General features: G+C 44.5%; 1 protein-coding gene across 1 annotated transcript; it reads left to right on the top strand.

The window, feature by feature from the left end:
- Positions 1 to 27: 27 nt before the first annotated feature.
- On the top strand, positions 28 to 26,365 carry LOC139457287 (uncharacterized). Its single transcript, XM_071238694.1, has 3 exons — positions 28 to 127; positions 24,660 to 24,937; positions 25,658 to 26,365. The coding sequence occupies exons 1-3, from the start codon at positions 28 to 30 to the stop codon at positions 26,363 to 26,365; spliced, it is 1,086 nt and encodes a 361-aa protein (XP_071094795.1).
- The last annotated feature ends 1,070 nt before the right edge of the window (positions 26,366 to 27,435 follow it).

Below are 27,435 nucleotides of genomic sequence, written 5' to 3'. Positions count from 1 at the left end.
AACAAGTTGATACATATGTCAGTATGGATGGTACCAGGAGGGAAGAACACATCGAAGGATATGGGACTCACCTCCAAGAAAATTATTCTTGAACTTGAAATGAGTGCTCCACTTCAGACCACCATTGGTAGGACAGCATGTAGACATGGGATTCCAGTCCAAAGACGGAATTGTGGGATGCATTGAGGGCGGTCATGGCTTTAATTGTGATCTTGGTAACATGAGGGACATTTTCCCAACAACAGTTTTCTTTTTCTTTTATATTTCAAATATAATTATTGCATGAGAATAGTAATTGCTTGTCTAATATATAATTTGTTACCACTTACAAAATAATACATTGCAATTATCTCTATAATTATCTTTCTTTGATAAATTCGGAAATTGCTCAAAATTAGGAATTGGGAGGATCTTTTTCCCATTTTTAGAAAATATATTGTGTTAACAGTCATCAAATGTTAATCACATTTTGCATTGTTTGTTGTCGCAAAGTTAAAACAAAAGTATGATTATTACCTAAACTTATTTTGTTATCAATAATGTCAGTTATTACCCACTGGTGACAGAAGAACAGGAACTTTTTCTGAGAATGACCCACGTACGGTTTAATAATGTTTGTAATTTTTTGTTCAAATCCAATTTTCAAGTGTATACTTTCTTTTGCACAGCAGGACATTATTACACTCTCTGCGAGAACGCACAAACGGGGAGGTTCAAGGCCGTGTACAGTGAGCGAGTCACAAGGAGAGTTATCACAGATGTACAGGCGACTGTCAATCGGGTCAAGACAAACCAGTAGTTCATGGTGTAGCTGCAATAAAATGTCAAAATGTCTTGTGCTGGAATTCGAACCACGGACTTCTAATCTAAAGGTCGGACGCTTAGTCCACATAACCAAAGAGGTTAGCCCCATCACCAAACGATCAAGGTAAGGATGTCCTCTCCTGCCTGTCTACTACTATCGATGAGAGGCACGTCCCGCACCGCGCCATGTTGTACTCTCCCCCGTCAACACGAGGCACGTCTCACTCCACGCCTTGTTGTACTCTGCCCCGTCAACACGAGGCACGTCTCACTCCACGCCATGTTGTACTCTCCTCCGTGAACACGAGGCACGTGTCACTCCACGCCATGTTGTACTCTCCCCCGTCAACACGAGGCACGTCTCACTCCACGCCATGTTGTACTCTCCCAAGTCAACACGGTGCACGTCTCACTCCACGTCATGCTATATATACTACCCTGTCAACACGAGGCACGTCTCACTCCACGCCATGTTGTACTCTCCCCCGTCAACACGAGGCACGTCTCACTCCACGCCATGTTGTACTCACCCCCGTCAACACGAGGCACGTCTCACTCCACGCCAAGTTGTACTCTCCTCCGTGAACACGAGGCACGTCTCACTCCACGCCATGTTGTACTCTGCCCCGTGAACACGAGGCACGTCTCACTCCACGCCACGTTGTACTCTCCCCCGTCAACACGAGGCACGTCCCACTCCACGCCATGTTGTACTCTCCACCGTCAACACGAGGCACGTCTCACTCCAAGCCATGTTGTACTCTCCCCGTCAACACGAGGCACGTCTCACTCCACGCCATGTTGTACTCTCCCCCGTCAACACGAGGCACGTCTCACTCCACGCCATGTTGTACTCACCCCCGTCAACACGAGGCACGTCTCACTCCACGTCATGCTATATATACTACCCTGTCAACACGAGGCACGTCCACGCCATGTTGTACTCTGCCCCGTCAACACGAGGCACGTCTCACTCCACGCCATGTTGTACTCTCCCCCGTCAACACGAGGCACGTCTCACTCCACGCCATGTTGTACTCTCCCCCGTCAACACGAGGCACGTCTCACTCCACGCCATGTTGTACTCACCCCCGTCAACACGAGGCACGTCTCACTCCACGCCATGTTGTACTCTCCCCCGTCAACACGAGGCACGTCTCACTCCACGCCATGTTGTACTCTCCCCCGTCAACACGAGGCACGTCTCACTCCACGCCATGTTGTACTCACCCCCGTCAACACGAGGCACGTCTCACTCCACGCCATGTTGTACTCTCCCCCGTCAACACGAGACACGTCTCACTCCACGCCATGTTGTACTCTCCCCCGTCAACACGAGGCACGTCTCACTCCACGCCATGTTGTACTCTCCTCCGTGAACACGAGGCACGTCTCACTCCACGCCATGTTGTACTCTCCCCCGTCAACACGAGGCACGTCTCACTCCACGCCATGTTGTACTCTCCCCCGTCAACACGAGGCACGTCTCACTCCACGTCATCCTATATATACTACCCTGTCAACACGAGGCACGTCCACGCCATGTTGTACTCTGCCCCGTGAACACGAGGCACGTCTCACTCCACGCCGCACTCAGCAATATTCCAGCTTTATGACGGCGGTCTGTAAATAATCGAGCCTGGACCAGACAATCCAGTGATTGACAATATGAGCATCGATCCACGCAATTAGGATCGATGACATGCATCAACCAAGTCAGCGAGTCTGACCACCCGATCCCGTTAGTCAACGCATACCCCCGATATCAAGGGACATCATGCAAGGCGTGGAGTCATCCGACAGATGGCATCTTCACAGGGTTTAACCTCTTTCGTCATGAGAACAATGCGTCAGACCTCAGATCAGATCAGTGCATGGTTCAAATCCCGTATATCAATTATGAGCGAAATACTTTCAGTATACCTTGCCTACCATGAGGCCCGGAATTCCGTCTTGTTGACGGAGGAGTATACAGCATGGCGTGGACTGGCCTCGTGTTGACATGTGAGTATACAGCAAGGCGTGGACTGGCCTCGTGTTGACATGTGAGTATACAGCAAGGCGTGGACTGGCCTCGTGTTGACATGTGAGTATACAGCAAGGCGTGGACTGGCCTCGTGTTGACATGTGAGTATACAGCATGGCGTGGACTGGCCTCGTGTTGACATGTGAGTATACAGCAAGGCGTGGACTGGCCTCGTGTTGACATGTGAGTATACAGCAAGGCGTGGACTGGCCTCGTGTTGACATGTGAGTATACAGCAAGGCGTGGACTGGCCTCGTGTTGACATGTGAGTATACAGCATGGCGTGGACTGGCCTCGTGTTGACATGTGAGTATACAGCAAGGCGTGGACTGGCCTCGTGTTGACATGTGAGTATACAGCAAGGCGTGGACTGGCCTCGTGTTGACATGTGAGTATACAGCAAGGCGTGGACTGGCCTCGTGTTGACATGTGAGTATACAGCATGGCGTGGACTGGCCTCGTGTTGACATGTGAGTATACAGCATGGCGTGGACTGGCCTCGTGTTGACATGTGAGTATACAGCATGGCGTGGACTGGCCTCGTGTTGACATGTGAGTATACAGCAAGGCGTGGACTGGCCTCGTGTTGACATGTGAGTATACAGCAAGGCGTGGACTGGCCTCGTGTTGACATGTGAGTATACAGCATGGCGTGGACTGGCCTCGTGTTGACGGGGGAGTGTACAGCATGGCGTGGAGAGGTTCATAAAACTCGTGTGTGCATTACTGCACATGCGTGTCATACTGATTATAGGAAACGCGTCCATTATGTTGCTTTCTCATATAAGAAATAAACGACTCGTGGTCGTTCTCTATCGTACAATAAAACACTGCAAAGGAGAATAAACCACTCGGGGCTGCAGTGTTTTATTTCTGTCTTTTTATATTTTTATAGGGAACTCGTGTAATGATTTCATACGTTACCCTCGATCTCGCACTGAAAAGATTTCTGACACTCGTTTTGTACAATCAGCATGACACAAAATTTAATGCCCGTAAAATAATCTGGAGAGAATTTACAAGTATAGAGTATACACGCATAGATAATACAAGTGTGGAATTTTCAAGGAAAGAGTATACAAGTATAGTGCATACAAATATAGAGTATACAAGTGTAAAGTACACATGTGTTGAGTATACAAGGATAGAGAATACAAGTATACACGTTTGGAATCTTCAAGTAAGGAACATACATATATAGACTATACACGTATAGAGTATACAAACATAGAGTATACAAGTTTAGAGTATAGAATATACAAGTACAGAGGACACACGTATATTGTATACAAGTATATAGTATACACGCATAGAATATACAAGCGTAGAGTATTACAAGCACAGGGTATACAGGCATAGAGGATACAAGTGTACAATACACAATGATTGTGTATTCAAGAATACAGTACACAGGAAAGAGTATATATGCATAGAGTATGTTTTGTTTGTTTGTTTGTTTAACGCCGCACTCAGCGGAGCGCACACAGACGGAGGTCTGTAAATCATCGAATCTGAACCAGACAATGCAGTGATTGTTATCATGAGCATCGATGTACGCAATTGAGATACGATGACATGCATCAACCAAGTCAGCCAGCCTGACCACCCGATCTCGTTAGTCGCCCCTTAAGATGAGCATAGTCGCCTTTTACGGCAAGCATGGGTTGCTGAAGACCTATTCTCACCAGTGTCTTCACGGGCCAACAGAGTATGCAAGCATAGAGTATACAAGCATAAAGTATACAAGTATATAAGATAGCTACACAATATATCGCAAAGAACAATGAAGAACGAATCGTGGCTTATTTCACGATAAAACATTAATCTATCATGAAGTAATTTCTGGTGAATCGAATATTCGCTCACAACTTGATGACGTCGTATATTGGACAGCGTTATTTTTGAGAGGGGGGTGCACGTGTTTAGTGAGTTGTTCCCCATAGTTTTAGCTGGGCAACGCTTATAAGGCCGAACGATCGCATCCAAGAGTGGGAGATAAATGACAATTCACTTTGTCCCGCGGCCCGGAAAAAAATGAATTGAGAGAAAAGGTACAGATAATCGACGTGCGAATTGTGAGACTATATGGGAAATACCAAACTTAACTCACCTGTTCATAAAATGGACTTGTCCTACATTGCCGAGGTCGGATTCTGTTCAGAGAATCATCAATATTAAAATACGGGTAAATAGTTTTTAAAGCTTATACATTTTATCATCATCCTTAAAGAGGCTGTACATTATGTTGATATCTCATATAAGAAATAAAAGAATTATGGTCATTCTATGGTCATAATAAAACACTGCAGGGGTAATAAACCACTCCGGGCTGCAGTGTTTTATTTCTCATTATAGGAAACTATTACCCTCGATCTTGCGCTGAAAATACAAAATTTCTGACACTCGTTTCGTACAATCAGCATGGCACATATACTCGTATAATAATCTGGACAGTATATACAAGTATAGAGTATACGTATACGTTTTCTATCGTAATATAAAACACTGCAGGGAGAATAAACCCTTCAGATACTCTCAAGAAGGATTGGAACGAGAGGCAAAGGATGCAGACTACATTCAGCTTACAGTGGGGTGCCGCTGCCAGATGGTTCTTCACTCCTTCTTCGTGCCAAAAGATTGTCACATGTTGTCTATCGTAATATAAAACACTGCAGGGAGAATAAACCCTTCAGATACGCTCAAGAAGGATTGGAACGAGAGGCAAAGGATGCAGACTACATTCAGCTTACAGTGGGGTGCCGCTGCCAGATGGTTCTTCACTCCTTGTTCGTGCCAAAAGACTGTCACATGTTCCTATTCTGCACCATCTTCAATGGTTGCTCAAGGGACCTTTTCACAAGGTACGTGACACGATCTGTCCTTTCTCGATGAGATCGGGTCCTTTCCCACTTGACGTGAGCTTCTGACAGACCCCACGTTTCTGCACTGGGTTGTGGAGCCATGCAGCTTGCCCCTCCTTAAAACTTGTCCCCTTGGTCTTGTGATCATTGTTCTTTTACCGATATTCTGCTGTCTGTTCCAGTGTTAAAGGATAGGTTTCAACATCAGCCTAATACCGAAGCTCTGGCTTTGCAATGACTGCTTGCATGGGTAGAACTATCTCCTTCCTGAAGCCCATTTTGTTGGGTGTGCGCCCAGTACTGGCATGCATTGAAGCTCTGTGGGCCATCATTACCTGAGGCAAGTACCCGTCCCACTGCTTCTGATCCTTCTCACAATACATTGTGAGCATCTGAGCAAGATTATGTTAAACCTTTCAACACCTCCATTTGATTGTGGCCTGTTGCTAATTGTCCTGATCTTGTGGACCTGTAAAAAGTCGCAGATGTCTTTGAAAAGCTTTGACTCAAATGTATAGCCTTGGTCAGTATGTATCGGCATATAGGCACACCAAACCTACAGGTGAACACATCCACAAAAGCTTTAAAGACTGTGATAGCTTCCTGATTTGGGATACTAACAGCTTCATTCCACTAAGTGAAACATTCACTTAAAACAAGGATGAAATGATGTCCTGACTTTGTCAGTGGGAGAAGTCCTAAGATGCTCATAGAAACTCACTCCATAGACTCTCCAACTGTGAATTCCAGGAAACGGGACTGAAGGAGTCCCCTTGGTTGTTTCCTTGCTGTGCAGCAGTCACAGGTTTAACAGTAATCCTCCACCTCACATTTGAGGCCAAACCAGTAGAAAGAGAACTTGACTTTCTCCAGAGTTTTCTTTCTGCACAAGTGTGCACTGGATGGAATGTCATGTAGTACTTCAAAATGTCATCTTTAAGGCTCTGAGGAACAATCATCTGCAGCCTGGATTCATCATCCTCAATCCATATGCGATAAAGCACTCCAAAGTTAACATTCAGCTGATCCCAATGTTGAATTCGCCAAGGCATCAAGACAATATTTGTTCTTGTTAGAGGTTTGCATCCTATAATGTGACGTCATTCAGCTGGCGATAATCTACGCAGGAGCGCATAGATCCGTCTTTTTTTCGTTCTAGGACAAAAAAGGATGACCAGGGGCCGGTTGAAGGTTCAATTACTCCCCGTTCAAGCATCTTCTGCATCTCTTCTTTTTCAATTTCCCTTTTCCCGAAAAGTTGCCATCTTGGAGGTTGTCTAATGGGATAGGCTTTTCCTGTACTAATGGGAAGGCCAGCCAATGAAGTTCTAAAGACTTGTTTGCATCTTGCAATAAGAACTGTCAAATCTTCACGCTCATCCATAGGGAGATGTAGGGAGCTTCTTTGTCAAAGGTCCTTAAGTTGTGCAGGCAAAGGGGTAGATTGTGAGCTTGAAATATCAGCATCAACATTGCAATGGACTGACGCACAACTGTCTTGTTCTTCCAGCTGAATGTACTCTGACTCTTCCTCAGGACTGAAGTTAAAGACATTGATTTTCTGACCTCTTTAGATATATCTACTACACATTCAGGTACATGGACTCCAGGCGGAGTCATACCAGATGAAGCAAGTTTATTTGCGCTTGGTATCTTCAATGTTATCAAGGCTCCTGAATAAGGTGGAATAACTGTGGTCTCACTCACTTCAACACAAAAACTCATTTCAGCTTCGGATGAAATCCAACATCTTAAGGAAGAATCCCCTGAATTGAGCTTTAGACGTTTGTAGTCGATGGCACTCACATGCTTCAAGAGGAAATCTTGACCCAGTATAGATTCCGGAATTACATCATACACAAAGATAGGATGTGTGTATTTTTGTTGATCAGAAATAATGCCAATGTCCTTCAATCCTTAAACCTGTTCCTTCAACTCTTTGATAACATTGTCATGGTTGAGCCACTGTCAACGTTTCCTTCTACACCATATATGACACCCTGAATGTAGAATCCATTATCCAAACCCCCTTTAGAGTTCCCAGTCATTCCAACTCGGATACCAGCATCTTCAGGCCTTGAATTCCCTGTCTCCTGATGGACTACTGAGTCAATAGGATGACTTTTCCCTGCATCCCTGCAGATCCAGCATTCAGGGTGGACATCTGTTCTTGGCACCTTTTGTACATCGGGCAGTTCTTTATAGAATATTCCCTTGATTTGAAGATGAAATAAGTTCCCAGACTTTGACGTCGATCATTTCTCTTCTCATATGTTAAGTTGCCCTGTTCAAGCTTCTCTAACCTTCCCATGATCTTGTTCAGCACATCACCCTGAAGATCTCCATTAGGCTTGGTTGCATTCTCAAGTTTCCTGGAAGCAAGCCCTCCTTGATTTCTATTCCCTACTGCCCTGACTTGTCTCTTCTCGAGGGTTACCAACCAATGCTTCGAACACCTCCACCGCTCCTGAAAGATTCCTACTTCCTCTTGTGTAGCTTCCTGTGCTTTCTGTCCAAGGCAATGTAGGCCCTTTAGACCATCTGTCTTTGGTCATCGGTAAAAACTGACTCTGCATTCTGCTTCGTAACAAGCTTATGCAGTGACCTCTTCTCATGTGGGGCCCGTCCCATGTACAACGTCCTAGCCCCTTTAGGTTGGCAGCAAGAACCATGAGTTGATCGTCCATAGGCCAGCCATCTAGTTCTGCACATTTCTTGAAATGTGACAGGTACTCCCCTCAGTCTTTCGTCCCATCATAGAAATCTGGTCTGAACGTGATGGGTACTCATGGTTACATCATGTATGTGGTGTATTCTGACGTCACCACTGCATCAGCTTGGCCCTTCATCAAGTGATTCAGCCTCATCATACACTCAATCAAGTGTCTCCTCCTCGAAAGATATGTCCTCTTATCTTTCTTTTACTTTAGTTCTTTCAATGAATACATATATCTTTAATCATGTGGGTATAACAATGCTTTCACATGGTTAACGCAATACATTCTCATAACTGAGGTTTTAGGATTAATTGTGTATGGACCAGTGTCAGGGCAAAATAGTATAGGGATCTACTTTCACAACGTAAAATCACTGAACTAAGAGCAAGGGGAACCATCTCAGGAAATAATTTGGAACCAAATTCCCCCTAACAGCAATCCATGCATGCACTCCTTCATCTACCTGGCTGACCCTCTTCCCCCTAACATATCCATGCATGCATGCTCCCCTTCACCTGCCTCGCAGTCCCTCTGACATATCCATCCATGTATATACCCCTTCATCTACCTGGCTGACCCTTTCCCCCCTAACATATCCATGCATGCATGCTCCCCTTCACCTGCCTCGCAGTCCCTCTGACATATCCATCCATGTATATACCCCTTTATCTACCTGGCTGACCCCTTTCCCCTACCACATCCATCCATGCATGCATCCCTTCATCTGCCTCGCAGTCCCAGTGACATATCCATCCATGCATGCATCCCTTCATCTACCTGGCTGACCCCTTTCCCCTGACATATCCACCCATGCATGCATACCTTCTTCCACCTGACTGACCCCTTTCCCCTGACATATCCATCTATGCATGCATCCCTTCATCCACCTGACTGGCCCCATTCCTCTGACATATCCACCCATGTATGCATCCCTTCATCTACCTGGCTGACCCCTTTCCCCGACATATCCACCCATGCATGCATCCTTTCATCCACCTGACTGACCCCTTTCCCCTGACATATCCATCTATGCATGCATCCCTTCGTCCACCTGACTGACCCCTTTACCCGAACATATCCATCCTTGCATGCATCCCTTCTTCCACCTGACTGATCCCTTTCCCCTGACATATCCATCTATGCATGCATCCCTTCATCCACCTGACTGGCCCCTTTCCCCGGACATATCCACCCATGTATGCATCCCTTCATCTACCTGGCTGACCCCTTTCCCCGACATATCCACCCATGCATGCATCCTTTCATCCACCTGACTGACCCCTTTCCCCTGACATATCCATCTATGCATGCATCCCTTCGTCCACCTGACTGACCCCTTTACCCGAACATATCCATCCTTGCATGCATCCCTTCTTCCACCTGACTGACCCCTTTCCCCTGACATATCCACCCATGCATGCATACCTTCATCCACCTGACTGACCCCTTTCCCCTGACATATCCATCTATGCATGCATCCCTTCATCCACCTGACTGGCCCCATTCCCCTGACATATCCACCCATGTATGCATCCCTTCATCTACCTGGCTGACCCCTTTCCCCGACATATCCACCCATGCATGCATCCTTTCATCCACCTGACTGACCCCTTTCCCCTGACATATCCATCTATGCATGCATCCCTTCGTCCACCTGACTGACCCCTTTACCCGAACATATCCATCCTTGCATGCATCCCTTCTTCCACCTGACTGACCCCTTTCCCCTGACATATCCACCCATGCATGCATACCTTCATCTACCTGGCTGTCCCCTTTCCCCGAACATATCCACCCATGCATGCATCCTTTCATCCACCTGACTGGCCCCTTTCCCCTGACATATCCATCTATGCATGCATCCCTTCATCCACCTAGCTGACCCCTATTCCCGAAACATATCCATCCATGCATGCATCCCTTCATCTACCTTGGTCTCCCCCTCCCCCCTCCTTCAATCCAACCCCATCCCACCCCAACACCACCCCCACCCACTCCCTACCCCCCAACCCACAACCACCACCACCAGCACATACGCAAACATATAGAGTCTAGCTGATGACATGTATACGTATGTTTCTAACCCTGCACGTAAAAGACCTCCACGTATATATTGACTGATGCACGTCACCTGCCCCACTGCCCACGTGCCCCACGACTGCCTTCAATCACTCTCGCGACACACATCAGGCATTCTGTAGTCAGGGAGCGTACTATCCACCACTTCAGGCATGCAATGAAGTTGAATGTGAGAATATGCAATTGAAAATTGTGTTGTTAATGTTTGATGTACTTCACATAACAGTAACTGTCACATGACATGACACTGTACAAAACTGTCATATAACATATTTGACGGATATACACTGAATAAATAATTATCCACGGTAACAGGAGACGACAAGGGAAAGAACACTATCGGGATATATAGCTGGGGTGGTGGTGGTCCAAAATAAACATTCGATTGGATTACCGTGTATACCAAGTGCACACTTTTTTCGTTATGGACATTATATAGTCCGAACATACTGATCTGCGCGGTCCACCCTACAGGTGTTGTAGAGACAAGGGACACACTGTACAAAGCATCTTAGCACTAAGGTGATCGTTACTCCGATACCTTGAAATAGACTTACGACAGTCGTAGCGCTGTGGTTGTGTTGTACAATGGCGCCCTGAGTCACAGGGAGCGTGTCCAGCCACACAGGTAAGGATAAATTGGGGTTAACAAAATATGTTGTTTGGACTCCTACTCTGTCCTTATGCATCTCCCTATTAAATACTTGACATATTATGAATATCAGTTTTATGTGTCATGGAAAGAAAACAAAATATCAAAAATTGAGCTGTATATTACAGAATGTGACATACGGATCTGCATTACACGCGTAAAACTAGTCCCCAAAGTGAGCCAACTATCTGAAAGTTAATTTGCCTATTTCTAAAACCCTTTGTTCTTAAACTGAAATAAAACTTGCACATTGCCAGAACATGCACTTATGTACGAAACACACGAACAATAAAATGTTCTACATTGTATACGATATTTTTCAAGCTTCTTTTTATTTTGACAGCGTGGTGACAGCGGATACCGTATTGCATTAACCGACTGATGCTGCTGCTTGCGCCACACTGTTGACGTGGTGCTGATGATGTTCACTCAATACTCCTTGTCTGCGTTCCCCCGGGAGACGCCGGGACACGTCGGGTAGCTTTCCTTCCACATACACCTGACACGCCGTGGTGTCACTGAAATAATGTTCACTGTGTTAACTCATTAATTTAATGCCCATCATCAGAAACGAATAAATCGTAATTTGGTGACAAGATGCCTTACCTGGTTGTTTGGTGTTTGTTTGTTCCTTGTTTGTGTTTGTTGTGTCTGTAAATAATCGAGTCTGGACCAGGCAATGCAGCGTCTGGCCTCATCGACATCGATCTACACAGTTTGATACGACAACCTGCATCAACCAAATCAGCGAGCCTGACCACCCGATCCCGTGAGTCGCCTCTTACGACAAGCATAGTCACCTCTTAAGAGGGCTGGTCAAAACGTTTTAAGCCTAACAAACAAAACCAACAATTGTTTTTAAATTTTATTTTTCAACATAATTTCTCTGCTTTTCAATACACTTCTCATATCGATAGTGAAGATTTTCAATTCCAGTCAGCAAGAAGTTTTCTGAAGCCACCCTGAAAAACCCGATCATGGTTGTCGTCATAGCGCTTTCCATGAAGGTATTCTTTCAGTTTAGGAAACAGGTGGAAATCACTTGGTGATTATGTCTGGCGATTATGGAGGCTGGGAAAGCCCTTCGAACCCACATTGTCGCACAGCAGCCTTTACAAGTCGTGAGGTGTGAGAAGTGGAATTGTCATGAAATAGTAGAATTCCAGCAGTAAGCATTCCTTGCTGCTTTTCTTTGATAGAATCTCTCAGGTGATGAAGCAAATCAGCAAAGTAGGCACCGGTATTCGTCTTTTGCCTTTCTGAGTAATCAACAAAGATCACACCCTACGCATTCCAGAATACAATGGCCGTAACTTTCTTCACTGATCTTGAAGACTTGAATGTCTTTGGTGCCGGAGAAGTGAAATGTGCCATTCCTTTGATTGTCGTTATGGCACGGGATTATAGGGGTAGACCCATGTTTCATCACCTGTTACTTATCTCTTTTTGTATTTGACGGACCTCCTCAATAAGCTTTAAATTTTGTCTGGCAATATCGGTTCTTTTTCACTTAAGATCAGAATTTAGAAACGTTGGCACCCAACGAGCAGATATCTTATTCATCTGTAAATGTTCATGAATAACAGTTTCAATGGATTCATGGCATAGACGTGTGGTTCGGGAATGGTAATATATCTACAGTCAATAGTCTTTGTGAAGCAGCATGGACCCAGACCCTCCCGGATCGTTGCTTATGCCATCGACCACTGGTTTGTCCAGGCTCAACTATACGGCATATTATAGCTTATAGTAGAGGTGGCAGGGGGAGACAATGTCACCGCGGCTTGTAAATTATGGGGTGGAGTCAAACCATGGGATACAGTTGATGAAGGAAGTATCATCTATCCACGGCGTCCAGCCTAGATGACACAAAACTTGGGAACAGGAGACTGACCGGGAATCTTCAAAGGGATTCGGTGGCCGGTGAAAACTCTTCATTGATCACTCTTTGTTGATTGCATGTATAACACTGGTACGCACGTGCTAACGTAACGTACATATATTTGGGTTTTCGGCACGATAGCCAACAGGATGACGATGTCTGATCTGGAGTTGAATAGGTTTGGGAACTACGACTTTGACCGCGGAAGCAAGTGTTGTGTTTCGGCATGACGCATGTTCAGATACAAATGGACGAAATGTTTACCAGAATGACAGGCAATGTGCTGATGACACCGTGGGTGAGTGATGATCACTTTGTGCAGCAAGGGAGGCTATCAGTCCAAAGGGCATGGAGCTCAGCGACGACGTCAAGCATGCAGCGGCGGACGAGAAAGTGCGCTTCACAATGTGCGCCAGACACTGGGTGAGGCGACGCTTCACTCAGTGTGTACTCGGTCACCACGCGTGTGCGAAGAGGCTCATGGGAGAGGTCTAGTGTGGATGAGTTGCCCACTAAAACAGCCACATCTGGGAAATGAAGAAGAACTCTGGAAATTGTTGTGAAAATTATTATTTTCGTTTCAACACTTCCATGTTTATTATTTATGGGGACACCAGAGGTAAAGCTAAAGAAGGGTAAAAGAACATATTGAAGTCAAACTGAGTAGAAAAAGAAACTATGCCTGAGTTGATTTTATGTTTGATTTTCAATTGAAAATATTTTATATTAGCGATATTGTATCCAAACAATGAACTACACTGGAGCTTCTACAGCATCCAAAAAATGCTTCTACATAGTTTTATTTTTCAAAATATAATTTGATTTAAAACGTTTAATTTTAAAAGTTTTTCGCATAATACACAACTGCTGGTGGGTATCTTAGATATTTTATCTTTTTGTCTGTATAAATTTTCATTTCAAACACTTCATTGAACCAATTTATGTTTACAAACATTTACCTAGCCACAAATTATGTTATGGAATTAAACCACTCTTCGGGGGCACGGATGGCTCAAGCGTTAACTGTCGATTCACTGTCAATTCACTGTGCAGAGTGGCGTCCCTTGGGCTTGCGAGACACCTGATTGTGGGTTCGAATCCCGCTTCACCCCTATTATGTTCTGGGTTTTGTCAGCACCGTAGCCGTGAACGAAGGATTCATCAAAGCGGTAAACGTCTGCATCACTTCAGCCTTTTCCTCCCACACAAAACTGACACGCCTTGATAAAACTGGAATACTGTTCAACTCACTCGTTGACTCTTTCAATATCAATTTACATAAGAAACACACTCGATATACTTTCCTTTACCCCCAGTTAATGAACATACCGATGCCTTTCATTAAGAAATATTAATGTTTTCCATAATATTAAGACTAAACATTTTAATCCCAAACGACTTTACATTGACTTCCTGCAATACCTCGTATTTTCACTTCTTATATAACTCGATTTTCACCATTATGTCACCATACGAAGTTTGGTAATGTCGCAACTCTACGTCAGGTGGGGGTTTCAGGTCTGTAAATACATACAGCTGTCCGAATTAGTTCGTTGAACAAGCAATGTAATACACATACTAGACTGTACGTCTTCAGCCCTCATGTTCCTGACACGCATATCTCCACTGAACTGACTGTACTTCAATGTTGTCCCCCTACACCCAGCAGATTACGTTTGTTGCAAACTGTCTACAAGCTTTTACGATAATGTTATAGCACGGCCGTGTGTTCATACATACACCTCACAACAAAGCAGGGGGGCCTAGCTGAAGGCGGCACCGCGGTTAGGTCAGTTGCGTCTCTACGGCGAGGCATTCATTATCCCCTTGTCGAAGGTCATCTTCCTGATGCAAGGGAGTTAACTGACTTTAAAAGTCAAGTTTCCAACCTTGCCGAACTAGGCTGGAATTTCTGAGGTCGACAGTAGCACAACCAGTGGCGATTACGAGTTTTGTCACTTCTGTGTCACTCCCATTGAAAGGTTTCCACCTCTCATATCACTTGCATTTGTTTCAAACAAAATGGCGCCGATCAGTCAAGACGGTTTGATCGATAATCAAGATCTCTATTGTAATAATACGGGTCTTTCTTCACGAAGTGCATCAAATCACGTAAGCACCTTGATACAAAACATAAAAAGATTTGGAATATATATGTTGAAGCTAAATTGACGGTACACATGCTTTGCAAATCCTGCAGTCGACCGAAATCTGCACGGCAGTTTACAAACCAGATGTCGATTTCGTCACGCTATTTTGGTTGGACGATGCATAGACTCGTTAGTATAACTAACTAAAATATAACTCCATAATTCCAGCCTAGTTCCACAATGATCACTTCGGACTTTTCCCCCACATTAATCTGAAACGCCGTGAGATAACTGGAATAGCAGCGTAAAACACAACTCACTCACTATTTTACACGTACACGGCGGGGCATTAATTATTAAGACCACCTGATCTACACACAATGACTGGTCAGAAGGCCATGTCCCCGGCGTGGTGGTCAATCGCAGACGCTGTGAATAGTTGATTCCATAATCCGTCGCAATCTTGGGATCTTTATGAGACATAGCGCTTCATGGGGTGTCTTTTACCGGATCTGTTGCCAATGGAGTGGAGATTTATATAACATGTTGGGACTAAATACCCGTGTAACTACGCACATTTACTTCTGTTATTTCTGTTTAAGGGCGTATGAAAGCATGGACTGCATCGTAAATTGTTTAAACATCTCTGTGGACATTGTTATCAATAAAGTTAAAGTATCCAGTTTCCAATCTTAAGATCTTTCATTTCCATGTATTGTCATGGACGAAGTATTTTCCTTGTAGCGTGGAGTATTTTCCACTTAGCTAGATTATTTTGAAGTCGTGTTATAACGGTCTGTTCACAGCACAGAAACACTAATATCTCCTTGTGGGAGATTTTTGTAACCAAATTATATTTTTACAAGCTTTTATGATCTGAAGCTGTTTCTCGTTTAATTTCAGTGAATTTCTTCTCCATGAAGGGTGTAATAACTATCTTATCAATCAGTACATTATCAGCAGCGATCAGAAACATGGCCATGGCATCAGACACATGGCCCTGACATCAGGAACATGACCCTGCCATCAGAAACATGACCCTGCCATCAGAAACATGACCATGTCATCAGAAACATAAACATGCCATCAGAAACATGACCAAGCCATCAGAAATATGACCCTGCCATATAAAAAAAACATGATCCTTTCATCAGAAACATGATCCTTTCATCAGAAACATGACCATGTCATCAGAAACATGACCATGTCATCAGAAACATGACCATGTCATCAGAAACATAGACATGCCATCAGAAACATGACCATGTCATCAGAAGCATGATCATGTCATCAGAAACATGGCCCTGCCATCAGAAACATAACCATGTCATCAGAAACATAAACATAACATCAGAAACATGATCCTGCCATCAGAAACATGACCATGCAATCAGAAACATGACCCTGCCATCAGAAACATGACCATGCCATCAGAATCATGACCCTGCCATCAGAAACATAAACATGCCATCAGAAACATGACCATGCCATCAGAAACATGACCCTGCCATCAGAAACATGACCATGCCATCTGAAACATAAACATGCCATCAGGAACATGACCATGCCATCAGAAACATGACCCTGCCATCAGAAACATAACCATGTCATCAGAAACATAAACATGCCATCAGAAACATGACCAAGCCATCAGAAATATGACCCTGCCATCAGAAACATGACCATGTCATCAGAAGCATGATCCTTTCATCAGAAACATGACCCTGCCATCAGAAACATGACCATGTCATCAGAAACATAGACATGCCATCAGAAACATGACCATGTCATCAGAAGCATGATCATGTCATCAGAAATATGACCCTGCCATCAGAAACATGACCCTGCCATCAGAAACATAAACATGCCATAAGAAACATGACCCTGCCATCAGAAACATGACCATGCCATCAGAAACATGACCCTGCCATCAGAAACATTACCCTGCCATCAGAATCATGACCATGCCATCAGAAACATAAACATGCCATCAGAAACATGACCAAGCCATCAGAAATATGACCCTGACATAAAAAAATGAACATGCCGTCATGATCCTGCCATATAAAAAACATGATCCTTTCATCAGAAACATGATCCTTTCATCAGAAACATGACCATGTCATCAGAAACATGACCATGTCATCAGAAACATAGACATGCCATCAGAAACACGACCATGTCATCAGAAACATAAACATACCATCAGAAACATGACCATGTCATCAGAAACATTACCATGCCATCAGAAACATAAACATGCCATCAGAAACATAAACATACCATCAGAAACATGACCATGTCATCAGAAACATAGACATGCCATCAGAAACATGACCATGCCATCAGAAACATAATGGTGGGACTTGCATTAATTGAAACCTCTGACTGAGCAATCAGAGCAGAGTATGTATGCTATGAGACGTAGTAAATCTAATTTTAAAGTGTGGATAACGATGAAAGGATCGACTTATTGATAATCTTGTACATGACATACCATAATAAGCACCCTTGACGCATAGAAATTGACAAAGGGGCGCGATTATAAAAAAAACATATACGAGCGGTAGAGAACACACTCCGTTAAAAAGTCAACCAACAACATCTGATACGCAATAACGGCGTGGGGCGTGGTTTGTCTGGTCCAAATTAAATTATATACATACCGTCGTCATGTACCTGGAATATTGTTGAACAGATTTAAACAGGATCTCCACAATTTGGAAACAACCACGGAATAATATATTCCCTGGTTTAATAGTTTTATGATCACAAGAATTCATCACACTCGTTTTGATATGTGCTTAATTGGTATTTGTCTCGCCACGGGCGCGACAATTATGCCGCCAAGCCAATACTTGGTTGACATTTTCCATCTTAAAGCACAAGTAATGAATGGTGTACCTGTCCATGTCCAGGGTGATGGATGTGCCACGTAACCGGTGGGGAGGGAGGGGAGGGAGAGGTGGGGGGTGTTGGGGGATCTGAAGATATAACGCGTTCATGTCTTGCACTCACCTTCAGTTTGTTTTGTTGGCTTCTTGTGTGCGAGGTGTTGGAATCGGGATATTGCCTGGGTATGACTAAATGATTGGTGATCTGAGAATTCCGAGTTCTGATCATGTTTAGTTGTGTCAGTCGCCCCTTTCTGTCTAGTAAGCAGGTCCCGTATAGGTACGTCGTCTTCAGATCAAGCCTGCTCTCACGAAGAAACTGCTTGCTGATACCGCTGGAACAGTTCATTTGTAATGTCACCATCACCAGTAAATGTAGAAGTAAATTAGAATTATTGCTCTTACTTACATTGAATACTTGTTGAGACATGTGACGTACTTTCAGTGTATATGACTGTATCACATGTGACGTGCTTGCTTCATTCGGAAATGTTTCACATGTGACATACTTGCTTCATTCATGACTGTATAACATGTGATGTACTTGCTTCATTTATGACTCTATCACACGTGACGTGCTTGCTTCATTCGTAGATATTTTCACATGTGTCGTACCTGCTTCAGTCATGACTGTATCACATGTGACGTACTTGCTTCATTCGTAAATGTTTCAGATGTGACGTATTTGCTTCATTCATGACTGTATCACATGTTAACGTACTTGCTTCATTCATGACTGTCTCACAAGTGTCGTACTTGCTTCATATTTCACTGTATCACATGTGACGTACTTGCTTCATTTATGACAGTATCACATGTGACGTACTTGCTTCATTCGTAAATGTATCACATGTGACGTACTTGCTTCATCCATGACTGTATCACAGGTGACGTACTTGCTTCATTCGCAAATGTTTCACATGTGTCGTACTTGCTTAACTCATGACTGTATCACATGTGACGTACTTGCTTCATATTTCACTGTATCACGTGTAACGTGCTTGCTTCATTCGTAAATGTATCACATGTGTCGTACTTTCTTCATTCATGACTGTATCACATGTGACGTACTTGCTTCATTCGTAAATGTTTTACATGTGTCGTACTTTCTTCATTCATGACTGTATCACATGTGACATACTTGCTTCATATTTTACTGTATCACGTGTAACATGCTTGCTTCATTCTTAAATGTTTTACATGTGTCGTACTTGCTTCATTTATGACTGTATCACACGTGACGTGCTTGCTCCATTCGCAAATGTTTCACATGTGACGTGCTTGCCTCAGTCATGACTGTATCACATGTGACGTACATGCTTCATTGGTATGTGTTTCACATATGTCGTTCTTGCTTCATTCGTGAGAGTTTCACATGCGACATACTTGCTTCATTAATGACTGCATCACATGTGTCGTACTTTCTTCATTCATGAGTGTATCACATGTGACGTACTTGCTTCATTCGTAAATGTATCACGTGTGACGTATTTGCTTCAATCATGACTTAATCATATGTGACGTACTTGCTTCATTCGCAAATGTTTCACATGTGTCGTATTTGCTTCGTTCATGACTGTATCACATGTGACATACTTGCTTCATTCATGACTGTATCACATGTGACATACTCACTCACTCACTCATTAATGGCTGTATCACATGTGTCGTACTTTCTTCATATATGACTGTATCACAGGTGACGTACTTGCTTCATATATGTCGCACATGTGTCGCACTTGCTTCATTAATGACTGTATCACATGTGACGTACTTGCTTCATTTATGACTGTATCACATGTGGCGTGCTTGCTTCATTCGTAAATATTTCACATGTGTCGTACTTGCTTCATTCATGACTGTATCACATGTGACGTACTTGCTTCATTCATGACTGTATCACATGTGACGTACTTGCTTCATTTGTAAATGTTTCACATGTGTCGTACTTGCTTCATATTTCACTGTATCACATGTGACGTGCTTGCTTCATTCGAAAATGTTTCACATGTGACATACTTGCTTTATTCATGACTGTATCACATGTGTCGTACTTGCTTCATTCACGACTGTATAACATATGACGTACTTGCTTCATTTATGACCTTCACACGTGACATACTTGCTTCATTCGTAGATAATTGCACATGTGACATACTTGCTTCATTCATGACTGTATCACATGTGACGTGCTTACTTCATTTATGGCTGTATCACATGTGACGTACTTGCTTCATATATGACTGTATCACACGTGACGTACTTGCTTCATTCATGACTGCATCACATGTGACGTACTTGTTTCATTTATGGCTGTATCACATGTGACGTACTTGCTTCATTTATGACTGTATCACATGTGACGTGCTTGCTTCATTCCCAAATGTTTCACAACTGACGTATTTGCTTTATTCATGACTGTATCACATGTGACGTACATGCTTCATTCGTAAGTGTTTCACATATGTCGTACTTGCTTCATTCGTGACAGTTTCACATGTGACATACTTGCTTCATTAATGGCTGTATCACATGTGTCGTACTTTCTTTATTCATGACTGTATCAGATGTGACGTACTTGCTTCATTTATGGCTGTATCACATGTGACGTACTTGCTTCATATATGGCTGTATCACACGTGACGTTCTTGCTTCATTCATGACTTATCACATATGTCGTACTTGCTTCATTCGTGACAGTTTCACATGTGACGTACTTGCTTCATTAATGGCTGTATCACATGTGTCGTACTTTCTTTATTCATGACTGTATCACATGTGACGTACTTGCTTCATTTATGGCTGTATCACATGTGACGTACTTGCTTCATATATGACTGTATCACACGTGACGTACTTGTTTCATTCATGACTTATCACATGTGATGTACTTGCTTCATTCCCAAATGTTTCACATGTGACGTATTTGCCTCATTCATGACTGTATCACATGTGACGTTCTTGCTTCATTCGTAAGTGTTTCACATATGTCGTACTTGCTTCATTCGTGACAGTTTCACATGTGACATACTTGCTTCATTAATGGCTGTGTCACATGTGTCGTACTTTCTTCATTCATGACTGTATCACATGTGATGTACTTGCTTCATTTATGGCTGTATCACATGTGACGTACTTGCTTCATATATGACTGTATCACATGTGACGTACATGCTTCATTCGTAAGTGTTTCACATATGACGTACTTGCTTCATTCGTGACAGTTTCACATGTGACATACTTGCTTCATTAATGGCTGTATCACATGTGTCAACTTGCTTCATATATGACTGTATTAGGCGTGACGTGCTTGCTTCATTCATGGCTGTATCACATGTGTCGTACTGTCTTCATATATGTCGCACATGTGTTGCACTTGCTTCATTAATGACTGTATCACATGTGTCGTACTTGCTTCATTTATGACCTTCACACGTGACATACTTGCTTCATTCGTAGATAATTGCACAAGTGACGTACTTGCTTCATTCATGACTGTATAACATGTGACGTGCTTACTTCATTTATGGCTGTATCACATGTGACGTACTTGCTTCATATATGACTGTATCACACGTGACGTACTTGCTTCATTCATGACTGCATCACATGTGACGTACTTGTTTCATTTATGGCTGTATCACATGTGACGTACTTGCTTCATTTATGACTGTATCACATGTGACGTGCTTGCTTCATTCCCAAATGTTTCACAACTGACGTATTTGCTTTATTCATGACTGTATCACATGTGACGTACATGCTTCATTCGTAAGTGTTTCACATATGTCGTACTTGCTTCATTCGTGACAGTTTCACATGTGACATACTTGCTTCATTAATGGCTGTATCACATGTGTCGTACTTTCTTTATTCATGACTGTATCAGATGTGACGTACTTTTCTCATTAATGGCTGTATCACATGTGTCAACTTGCTTCATATATGACTGTATTAGGCGTGACGTGCTTGCTTCATTCATGGCTGTATCACATGTGTCGTACTGTCTTCATATATGTCGCACATGTGTAGCACTTGCTTCATTAATGACTGTATCACATGTGTCGTACTTGCTTCATATTTCACTGTATCACATGTGACGTGCTTGCTTCATTCGAAAATGTTTCACATGTGACATACTTGCTTTATTCATGACTGTATCACATGTGACGTGCTTGCTTCATTCGAAAATGTTTCACATGTGACATACTTGCTTTATTCATGACTGTATCACATGTGTCGTACTTGCTTCATTCATGACTGTATAACATGTGACATACTTGCTTCATTTATGACTCTATCACACGTGATGTGCTTGCTTCATTCGTAGATATTTGCACATGTGACGTACTTGCTTCATTCATGACTGTATCACATGTGATGTACTTGCTTCATATTTCACTGTATCACATGTGACGTGCTTGCTTCAATCGGAAATGTTTCACATGTGACGTACTTGCTTCATTCATGACTCTATTACTTTTTATTTTACTGTATCACATGTGACATGCTTGCTTCATTCATGACTGTATCACATGTGTCGTACTTGCTTTATTCATGATGGTCCTCCTGTATGAGTGACATGTGGGTACGATCCACCTGTATGAGTTTCATGTGGGAATGTTCCACCTGGATGAGTGACATGTGGGGATGTTCCACCTGGATGAGTGACATGTGGGGATGTTCCAGCTGGATGAGTGACATGTGGGGATGTTCCACCTGGATGAGTGTCATGTGGGGATAATCCACCTGGATGAGTGACATGTGGGGATGTTCCAGCTGGATGAGTGACATGTGGGGATGTTCCACCTTTATGTTCCTCCTGGATGAGTGACATGTGGGGATGTCCCTCCTGGATGAGTGACATGTGGGGATGTTCCTCCTGGATGAGTGACATGTGGGGATGTCCCTCCTGGATGAGTGACATGTGGGGATGTTCCTCCTGGATGAGTGTCATGTGGGGATGTTCTTCCTGTATGAGTGACATGTGGGGATGTTCCTCCTGGATGAGTGACATGTGGGGATGTCCCTCCTGGATGAGTGACATGTGGGGATGTTCCACCTGGATGAGTGACATTTGGGGACGTTCTACCTGGATGAGTGACATGTGGGGACGTTCCACCTGGATGAGTGACATGTTTGGATGTTCCACCTGGATGAGTGAAATGTAGGGATGTACTACCTTGATGAGTGATATGTGGGGATATTTCACCCGGATGTTCCGCCTGAATTAGAATCCCCCCACGTCTGGCTATATGACACCTACTGCATGAGAGAAAATGTACACCTGAAGTTGTACAATGACAGATACATGTAGCATTTCCCGAGAGTTAGATAGCGCCGCCGCCATTACGCCATGGAGGGCAGTAGGCAGTTATACCGACGAACAAACAACTTCATCAAAGCAGAAAAGAAAACAATTATTTCCATTTTAACAACATCCCCCCCTTCATCTGTCTCGTAGGATGAATACTTTTGTCGCCACCATCAAGATTCCTCATAGAAACGTTAATGGCCAATTGCTACAACTACATCACATTCTGGAGGTTCTAAATACGCCGGCAGTCGTAATGTGCAAGTTTCTGTCTCTACTTGAACGTGATGCCCATACCTGGTCATGACACTTCAAAATGCTACAAAACACGGCTAGAGATAACCCGTACATAGAAGCGTCTGATGAGTTTCAGCTTTCATCTGGGGAATTGTTTTGGAGTATATATAAGTGGTGTCCAAAATTTTATTTATCATGTACAGATTAAAATTTATAAAATTCAGAAAACAGTGTTTTGGTGATCCTGGCACAGTCAGGCTGGTTAGGCTCATCATCAGCTCAGGGCCCTTGTCCCCTCTACATGCAGCCCAGACAGCGAATGGGACTTTTCCCAGGAAGCGCTGCCTAGTCAAACCCACCCAGAACTTTCGGAGAATGTATAGGGTACTCTCAAATTGTCAATCAACATATTGGGAGGTACCAAACCTAAAGCCCTAAGGACAAAAGGGAGTCGGGAAACTTGAATCTTGTCATTTACATTCGTGTCAAGAGAGACAGAAAATTCAATGATATAAATGATTTCATTGAATTCCTCAAACAGGACAAGATCAGGTTTGTTGGCCTGGATAGGTCTGAGGCTGCGTACAGGCCTCTTTCAAAGAATTTTATATTTATCATTTTCCATGACGCCCTCGCGAGATCTGTGTCGTAGAATAGATTGACCTCATTTGTTTCATTTTTCAGGCCAGCCGACGTTATCCAAATGAAGGACTCCGCGGGGTTTTTGGACTGTTCAACACACTGCACAGACATTCGATGCAGTGGACGTTCAGATAGCCTCTCACTGAGTCTGGGTTGATTTGATATGGCGCTTCGCTTGACTGACATTAATTTCTATACCGTCCAGCAGTACAGAACCATCAACAAAATCAACATTGACATGGAGACTATGTCCCACATGCTTGGCTCGTTTAAGAAAACTGTGGGATGTCTTGTTTCCATCTTGGGTCGTGAAATGCTTCACAAGAGGATAATCAGTCAAATAAATGTGTGCAAATGTGCACATACCAATTCTATCTATCTATTATTATTTATTTTTATATTATGATGATGATGATGATGATGATGATGATGATGATGATGATGATGATGATGGGCACTAGAACACGACAGTCGGAAACACTGGGCTCTCGAACACGACAGTCGGAAACACTGGGCACTAGAACACGACAGTTGGGAAAAATGGGCTCTCGAACACGACAGTCGGAAACACTGGGCAGTAGAACACGACAGTCGGAAACACTGGGCTCTTAAACACGACAGTCGGAAACACTGGGCACTAGAACACGACAGTCGGAAACACTGGGCTCTCGAACACGACAGTCGGAAACACTGGGCACTAGAACACGACAGTCGGAACACTGGGCTCTCGAACACGACAGTCGGAAACACTGGGCTCTCGAACACGACAGTCGGAAACACTGGGCACTAGAACACGACAGTCGGAACACTGGGCACTAGAACACGACAGTCGGAAACACTGGGCTCTCGAACACGACAGTCGGAAACACTGGGCACTAGAACACGACAGTTTGGAACACTGGGCACTAGAACACGACAGTCGGAAACACTGGGCAGTAGAACACGACAGTCGGAAACACTGGGCACTAGAACACGACAGTCGGAAACACTGGGCTCTCGAACACGACAATCGGAAACACTGGGCACTAGAACACGACAGTCGGAACACTGGGCACTAGAACACGACAGTCGGAAACACTGGGCACTAGAACACGACAGTCGGAAACACTGGGCTCTCGAACACGACAGTCGGAAACACTGGGCACTAGAACACGACAGTCAGGAAACACTGGGCACTAGAACACGACAGTCGGAAAAAATGGGCTCTCGAACACGACAGTCGGAAACACTGGGTACTAGAACACGACAGTCGGGAACACTGGGCACTAGAACACGACAGTCGGGAACACTGGGCACTAGAACACGACAGTCGGAAACACTGGGTACTAGAACACGACAGTCGGGAACAATGGGCACTAGAACACGACAGTCGGAAACACTGGGCACTAGAACACGACAGTCGGGAACACTGGGCACTAGAACACGACAGTCGGGAACAATGGGCTCTTGAACACGACAGTCGGAAACACTGGGCACTAGAACACGACAGTCGGAAACACTGGGCACTAGAACACGACAGTCAGAACACTGGGCACTAGAACACGACAGTCGGGAACACTGGGCACTAGAACACGACAGTCGGGAACAATGGGCTCTTGAACACGACAGTCGGAAACACTGGGCACTAGAACACGACAGTCGGGAACAATGGGCTCTTGAACACGACAGTCGGAAACACTGGGCACTAGAACACGACAGTCGGAAACACTGGGCACTAGAACACGACAGTCGGAAACACTGGGCTCTCGAACACGACAGTCGGAAACACTGGGCACTAGAACACGACAGTCGGGAACACTGGGCACTAGAACACGACAGTCGGAAACACTGGGCTCTCGAACACGACAGTCGGAAACACTGGGTACTAGAACACGACAGTCGGGAACACTGGGCACTAGAACACGACAGTCGGGAACACTGGGCACTAGAACACGACAGTCGGAAACACTGGGTACTAGAACACGACAGTCGGGAACAATGGGCACTAGAACACGACAGTCGGAAACACTGGGCACTAGAACACGACAGTCGGGAACACTGGGCACTAGAACACGACAGTCGGGAACACTGGGCTCTTGAACACGACAGTCGGAAACACTGGGCACTAGAACACGACAGTCGGAAACACTGGGCACTAGAACACGACAGTCGGAACACTGGGCACTAGAACACGACAGTCGGGAACACTGGGCACTAGAACACGACAGTCGGGAACAATGGGCTCTTGAACACGACAGTCGGAAACACTGGGCACTAGAACACGACAGTCGGGAACAATGGGCTCTTGAACACGACAGTCGGAAACACTGGGCACTGGAACACGACAGTCGGAAACACTGGGCACTAGAACACGACAGTCGGGAACAATGGGCACTAGAACACGACAGTCGGGAACACTGGGCACTAGAACACGACAGTCGGGAACAATGGGCTCTTGAACACGACAGTCGGAAACACTGGGCACTAGAACACGACAGTCGGAAACACTGGGCACTAGAACACGACAGTCGGAACACTGGGCACTAGAACACGACAGTCGGGAACAATGGGCTCTTGAACACGACAGTCGGAAACACTGGGCACTAGAACACGACAGTCGGAAACACTGGGCACTAGAACACGACAGTCGGAACACTGGGCACTAGAACACGACAGTCGGAAACACTGGGCACTAGAACACGACAGTCGGGAACAATGGGCACTAGAACACGACAGTCGGAAACACTGGGCACTAGAACACGACAGTCGGAACACTGGGCACTAGAACACGACAGTCGGAAACACTGGGCACTAGAACACGACAGTCGGGAACAATGGGCTCTTGAACACGACAGTCGGAAACACTGGGCACTAGAACACGACAGTCGGAACACTGGGCACTAGAACACGACAGTCGGAACAATGGGCTCTTGAACACGACAGTCGGGAACAATGGGCACTAGAACACGACAGTCGGAAACACTGGGCACTAGAACACGACAGTCGGGAACAATGGGCACTAGAACACGACAGTTTGGAACACTGGGCACTAGAACACGACAGTCGGGAACAATGGGCTCTTGAACACGACAGTCGGAAACACTGGGCACTAGAACACGACAGTCGGAAACACTGGGCACTAGAACACGACAGTCGGAACACTGGGCACTAGAACACGACAGTCGGAAACACTGGGCACTAGAACACGACAGTCGGAAACACTGGGCACTAGAACACGACAGTCGGAAACACTGGGCA

The sequence above is a fragment of the Haliotis cracherodii genome, unplaced genomic scaffold, assembly GCF_022045235.1.
Source record: "Haliotis cracherodii isolate W230 unplaced genomic scaffold, xgHalCrac1.p SCAF_12, whole genome shotgun sequence".
Taxonomy (NCBI): Eukaryota; Metazoa; Mollusca; class Gastropoda; order Lepetellida; family Haliotidae; genus Haliotis; species Haliotis cracherodii.
This window is presented reverse-complemented; position numbering and strand designations above follow the sequence as displayed.